The 6,311-nt window shown below is 62.4% G+C and overlaps 1 protein-coding gene across 1 annotated transcript in view; it reads left to right on the forward strand.

Annotated features, from left to right (window-relative positions):
* Positions 1–6,311, forward strand: part of WDR1 (WD repeat domain 1) — a gene marked incomplete at its 5' end in the record, with an annotated part of 38,006 nt that overhangs the window by 17,412 nt on the left and 14,283 nt on the right. Inside the window, 3 exons of the mRNA XM_025051834.1 lie at positions 3,466–3,543; positions 3,914–3,994; positions 4,279–4,512. Coding sequence (XP_024907602.1) covers positions 3,466–3,543; positions 3,914–3,994; positions 4,279–4,512 — 393 coding nt within the window. The remainder of the gene's footprint in view (positions 1–3,465; positions 3,544–3,913; positions 3,995–4,278; positions 4,513–6,311) is intronic.

Genomic DNA, 6,311 nt, shown 5'->3' on the forward strand with positions numbered 1-6,311 from the left:
GGCTCCCAGAGGGGACACCTGAGCTGAGTGGCTGGTCCGCCTGTGCACGCTGGAGTCAGGCCATGGAGCCCGGTGGCACTCTGTCCCTATCGGTGACACGCTCAGGTGCCTGCCTTCATCATTAGCTGATTGCTTCATGTCCTGGTTTTCTCAGTGGTGGCAGGTGGAGGGAGGGCAGGTCATGGTGGTGGGTCAGGTCCTGACAGCGGGGGTGTTTGGGAGCTTCCGTGAGTGCTGGCTGTGACTGAAGGGCGGGCAGTGGACCAGCTGCCTAGGACCCTCCACGTTGGGGGACAGCCTGACGGTGGAGGCTGGGCCTGCGGGATGGTTCTGTGGCCCTACTGAGCCGGTCGAGGAGGAAAAGGTCTGAACCCCCGAGTTCAAACCCCCATGTGCTTCCCCAGACTGGTCCTTCTCTGTGCCCGGCCTTGCCTCCCGTGCACCTGGCTATTTTTAGCCTCCTTCTTCCGGTTAACGTGCTGCTCAGCCTCCCTCCCTCCAGATAGGCTATTTCAGGAGCAGACATCAGTCTCCTGCTCATTCAGACACTTGGCTCAAATCGCAGGAAAAGCTGACAGGAGTTTCTAAAGTCACTCAGTGAGACATCTGTCTGTCCATCCAGCCCCCATTCGGCCCTAGCCAGTCCTCTCCGCCCCCCGAAGCTTGCCTTGTTCTAGGGCCTGGGCGGGGCGTCCTGGTGGGGAGACAGACCATAGACACGTCAGCACGTGCTGTGCGCTTTATGTGCTGTGTCCCTGTGACGTCAGGCTGCTGAGCGCTGTGACTGAGGAGGCGGATCCAGAGATGCGACAGGCACTCAGGAGGTGGCAGCGTCGTGACAGGGTCACTCTGGCCGTGTTGAGATGGGCGGGTGCCGGCCTTGGCGTCCGGGGCTTCAGGGGGGCGTCCTGACTGCTGCGAGCCGGCTCGTCCAGGGGCACGGGGACGCTGCAGTCTGAGGGGAGTGGAACAGCGCAGCGTGTCTGGGGCTCGCAGCCCGTTCCTTCTGCCCACCGTAGCACCCCTGATAGCCCCGAGGTCTGCTCCACTGGGGGAGCTCTTTTGGCACTCCGCTTCTTAGGGAGCCCCGCCTTCCTGGTCTGCCCAGCACAGGGTCCTATGGGGGAGTGGAAAGGTCGGGGCGAGAAGCAGACACATGCAGGGGGAACAGTGCCTGCCTGCCTCGCCCAGGGGGGCTCTGAGGGTCGAGAGGGCACGTGGATGGCCTTGTCCCACTGGCTCTGAACCACCGCTGGCCCCGGGGAGGGTGGTGTGGGCCCTGGTGTGCAGCTGGCTCCCTTGCAGCCTTGGGTGACAGCAGAATGGTGGCCGGTTCCCGGGAACTTAAGGGTCTGACCTCTGGGGAGCTTCTCCTGGGGCCCAGAGCCGGGCAGTCGAGAGCTCTGGCACAGAAACTGGAGGCCAGCTGCTTATAGCCCAGCCTCTTGGGCCTGGTTGTCTCGTACTGGGCGCCTGGAGGCCCCGTGGCCCCTCGTGGACAGCGGGCAGTGGGCATGCGGCAGTGGCGGAGGCCGGGTGGTTGGGGGGGTGGGGGGCCTTGGAGCCAGGTTGGAGAGTCGACTCGTTTTCACTCTGGGTCACCCCTGCTGGGAACACTGGCCTCCAGACCATGTGCCCAGGGCGGCCGAAAACGGCACATACCTGAGAACGAGGGTCGTCCTGCCAAATGGAGAGTGACACAGGAAGCCGGAAAGGCCAGAGCCACAGCCGAGCTGGGACACTGGAGGGGCCTCACGGTCACCTGACCTTACGGACTTGCCTGTCACTCAGTGGAGCCTCAGCACTGGGAAGCGGTGGGTGGCAAAGGGCTGGCCCGTCAGGGTGCCGGTGCCCCTCAGTTCCTGTCCCACAGGGCTGTGGGGCGACGTGCTCACCTACCAGGTGGCCGCCCAGCTGTGCATGTCAGCAGCGATCGGTCACCCTTGTTTGGCTGCCTAGAATTCTCAGGCTTTCATCTTCCTCAGCAGGCTGGGCCTGACCCCCTGTGGGTGGGTGTGACCCTGAGGACGGGTCCTGGGGCCAGATGAAGCACAGTTGCCTCTGGCCTTGTCATTGGAGGAGATGGTTTAATAGGTGGTGGGTGGGAGACCCCAGCTGGCTCTGTGCCTGGGCCCTGGGGTCGCATCCCCAGGCCAGAGAGGCTGCGTGCAGTCTGAGCTGCCTGGGAGCACCTGGCCTGGGGGTCTTGGCAGGGAGGGGGTCTTGGCAGGGGAGCAGCCCTGGGCTGAACCACGTGCTTCTGTGGGGCCAGTGCCGCCTGCCCTGGGGAATCCCTCGCTCACAGATGGTGGACCCTCACCCCGTTTCTCCTTCCCGGCCTGGGTTCCTCACCATTGTAAGGAACACGGTTTGCTTGAAGGCCATCAGGTCGACTGTTTCCGGGGGCAGCCATAACGGGACTGCCAGCTGGGCTGATCACACAGCGGGAATTGGTTCTCCCAGTTCTGGAGGCCAGTAGTCTGAAACTGCGGTGTGGGCCTGGCCACGCTCCCATGAGCCCTTCCTCATCTCCAGGTGCTGATAGCGGGCGCTCTTTGGCTCGTGGGCGCGTAACCCCGGGGTCTGCCCCGCCTCCACATGGCTCCTTCCCTCTGCCCGGTCAGCCTGTCTCCTAATGAGGACTCCGGTCATTGGAGCAGGGTCCACCCTCGCGACCTCACCTTAGCTCAGTCACATCCGCCAGTCCCTGTTTCACACTGGCAGGTGACAGGACTGCGGTCTTTTTGGATCACGACGTAACCTGTGACATCACAGGCCCTTCCACACGAACACCTTGCATTTAGAATTCAGTTGCACTTTTTTGTATGTTTTAAGAAACATAAATAACATCATCAGTTCTTGATGTTGGAGGGGACTGTGGGGGCAGGCGACAGGCGAGTGCTTTTCCTGAAGGTCGGATGTGTAGTTCACCCCCCACCCCTTTAAGAGAGTCGATGCTGATGCGCACTTGCAGCCACGGCGGGAGGGGGGCCTTTGCGTTGGGGGTTTTCGAGGATCTTTCTCTGACGCAGACGCTTGATTGAGGAGGAAATGAGTATTGCTCAGGCAAGGGAATTGCCTTTGGAGGTCATTTCCCACGCAGATTTTTATTCTTCATGAAGGTCGTCACCACTGATGAATTTCTGTGAAAGCTCAGTAGTTCCCCCAGGAGCACCTGCTGTGTGCTGGGCCTGGGCCAGGCCTGGGGACTCCAGGAGGAGCAGAGGGCGGCTCAGCTGGGGACGGAGAGCCTTCCAGGCAGAGAGGCCTGGGCCGGGGCGAACGGGCAGGCGGAAGCGGCGCTCCCAGCTGTCAGGAGCCGCTTGGGACTTGCTGAGCTCCGGAGTCTCCCTGTGCCCTGGCGGTTCACACTAGTAGCGGCAGCTTCCGCAGCAGGCGTGCGCATCATGCAGGAGTTTCCTGAGCCTCCTGTGGCCAGAGGGATGACTGTCTGCTTTCCCACAGGACCACAGCCGCTTCGTCAACTGCGTGCGATTCTCTCCCGACGGGAACAGATTTGCCACGGCCAGCGCCGATGGCCAGGTGAGGGCTGGGGCTGGGGCTGGGCTGGGGGGCCCTGCAGTGAGGGGGCTCATCTGATCGTCCTCTGCCACTCAGAGCAGATGGACCTGCCGAGCCAGTCTCCGTGCTGCACATAGGTGTCACCCTCCTCCTCGCCCCAGAACGAGGCTCGGTCGCCGGGCTTCGCCAAAGCACAGGAGACGCGGCTCCTTCTCCCTGCTTTTAAGTGGAACTCAAATCTCATCTGTGGGCGCTTTTTTCAGATTAACTCTCTTGAGTCCCAGTTGGGAACTCCATTATCGCCGACAGGTGAATAAGCGCTCGCTTAGCCAGCCGACTGCTGAGAGCGCTCACACACAGATAACCCACGCACGCCTTTGTTTCTTCAAAGATATACATCTATGACGGAAAGACGGGCGAGAAGGTGTGCGCCCTGGGAGGAGGCAAGGCTCACGACGGAGGCGTTTACGCCGTGAGTGTGGCTTCGGGCTGCCTGGTGGCTGTGGCTGTGGCTGGGTCCTATGGGTGTTTGCAGTCATTTGAACGGCTTTTACAGTTAGAAGCTTTAAAGTAGGTGTGGTGGGACAGAGCTTCAGGGTCACATAAAACAGGTGACGTGGCCTGGACGCGCGTCGCATTCTTGCCCACTGCCTCCCGGCTTCTCCCCGCTCAGATGTGGGGGCTGGGCACAGCTGCTTTCTGAGGCCCCTTCCCACTGAAACTGTCTGACGTGCGACACGTGTTTCGTCTGAGCAGATAAGTTGGAGTCCTGATAGCACCCACTTGCTTTCTGCTTCTGGAGACAAGACCTCCAAAGTCTGGGACGTCAGCGCGAACTCTGTCGTCAACACGTTTACGATGGGCTCCAACATCCTGGACCAGCAGCTGGGCTGCCTGTGGCAGAATGACCACCTCCTCAGCATCTCCCTGTCTGGGTACATCAACTACCTGGACAAAAACAACCCCAGCAAACCCCTGCGGGTCATCAAGGTGAGGAGGTGCGGGGGGCGGGCCCCGCCTTTAGGGGAGGCAGGGGGAGAGGTGCGCCTGCCTAGGAGTGGGGCGAGCCCAAGGGGGTGCGACAGGAGGCCCGGCCCTGGGGGTTTTGAACAGGCAGCAGGTGCTGGTTGCATTTTGGGCTGTGAGTTGAGCAGAGGTGGGTGGGAGGCCAAGGGCCCTCGCCCTCCCTCAGGACCTCGCAAGTTGTGACATGCTGAGCCCCAAACGCGGTGAGTGGAACATGCTGCAGATGTGGGCGGCCAGCGAGAGCCTGGAGCTGGGCCTGGCCGTTGTGGGGTGCTGGAGCCCGGCAATGAGGGGGGGCGGTCCTCAGGTTCTGCAGGGGTTGGGGAGTGTGAGAATGAATATGGAGCGGTGACGGAGGCCTCGGGCGCCAGCCAGGAGTCTGGGCAGCAGGGAACAGTTGGAAGGATGGGAGGACCTGTCTCCATCATCCAGAACGCTTACTCAGGCCATACGATGACCAGGGTGTGCACTGGTGGCTCCTGGGTGGGAGTCACGCCCTCTCCCTGTCAGCCCTGGGGACTCTGTCATCGCAGGAAACAGAGCCACACCAGGAGCTCCTACGTCCTCTGGGGCCCTGGTGCCACCTGTTGCAGACCCCACCTCTGCCAGGGGTGGAGGCATCATCTGAAGTGGGGCTCACCTGCTCTGGGGCCTCCAGTGGGTGACCCTCTGTAAGGACTCTGAGCCATGATTTCGAGAGAGGGGTTTCACAGCCAGGCTTCATGTGCACCCCGTCCTGGCAGCTGAGGGTCATTTGAAGCCACTCCGGTGGCAGGCCACAGCACTCCCCACCCGTTGCCCTCCCAGCTGCTTTCAGCTGTGTGACTGGCTCCTGGAGCCGTCAGCTGGGTGCTCGCTGCATCCCGTCCAGGATGGAGGCACTGGTGGCAGTGGTGACTGGACAGGCTGATCCAGTATGGTCGGCCCTGAGGACACGAGGTTCCCAGTCCACTGCAGTGAGGGTGCGGTGCAGGCACAGCAGCCTGAGACCGCGGGGGCCGGGGAAAGTCACGGCGCTGGCCCTCAGCTGTGTTGCGGGGGATCCAGGCCTTGCCGTCAGCCAACCTCCTCTGTCCAAGGAGCAGCTGCCCGTGGGCTGTCACCCCACAGGGCCCCAGGCGTCCATCCCCGGCCGCACCACATCTGTCAGCCCCTGGGCCTGGCTGCTCTGTCCCTGCCACCCAGGACAGGGCTGTTGCTTCCGCTGGTCAGCTCAGGGAATCTCGTGGGCTGTTAACCGTTGTCAGAAAAGAAACGTGTCCTCTCTCCCACCACAAGGGTGTCTCCCAAGGGTGCTTGGTGCTGATGCCGCTGCGTGTGAGCCAGAAGGAGGCCGGAGTTAGGGCAGTGGCACACAGCGCCTGGGTCTGTGGGGGTCTCCTGGTGGCCGGAGGCCCCTGTCTGCCTCTGCGAGCCGGGCCCTCCTGAGGCTGACGCCAGGCGGGGCTGGTCCTGGCTCTCTAGTGCGAGCAGCTTCTGGGGGGTCCGGGCCCCCATCAGTCTGCTTAGAGGGGGTGCTCGGCTGCTGGGGCTCTGATTAGACCCCTGTCCTTGGCCTGGTGGGCGTTAGGTGCCTTGGAGGGAGGAGCCGTGTGCCTGGGACTTGCCAGGTGGTCAGTTATAGGGGAAACCTGCCGAGACCTGATAGGTGTTTCAGGCCCGTTGGGCTGCGGGGTCTTGGCACACAGCAGCTGGTTGGGGGCCTCCTGCTTCTCCTTCACACCCAGGCGTAATCAGTAGAGTGTGGCAGGTCACAGGCAGGG

The sequence above is a fragment of the Pteropus alecto genome, unplaced genomic scaffold (genome assembly GCF_000325575.1).
Source record: "Pteropus alecto unplaced genomic scaffold, ASM32557v1 scaffold5, whole genome shotgun sequence".
Taxonomy (NCBI): Eukaryota; Metazoa; Chordata; class Mammalia; order Chiroptera; family Pteropodidae; genus Pteropus; species Pteropus alecto.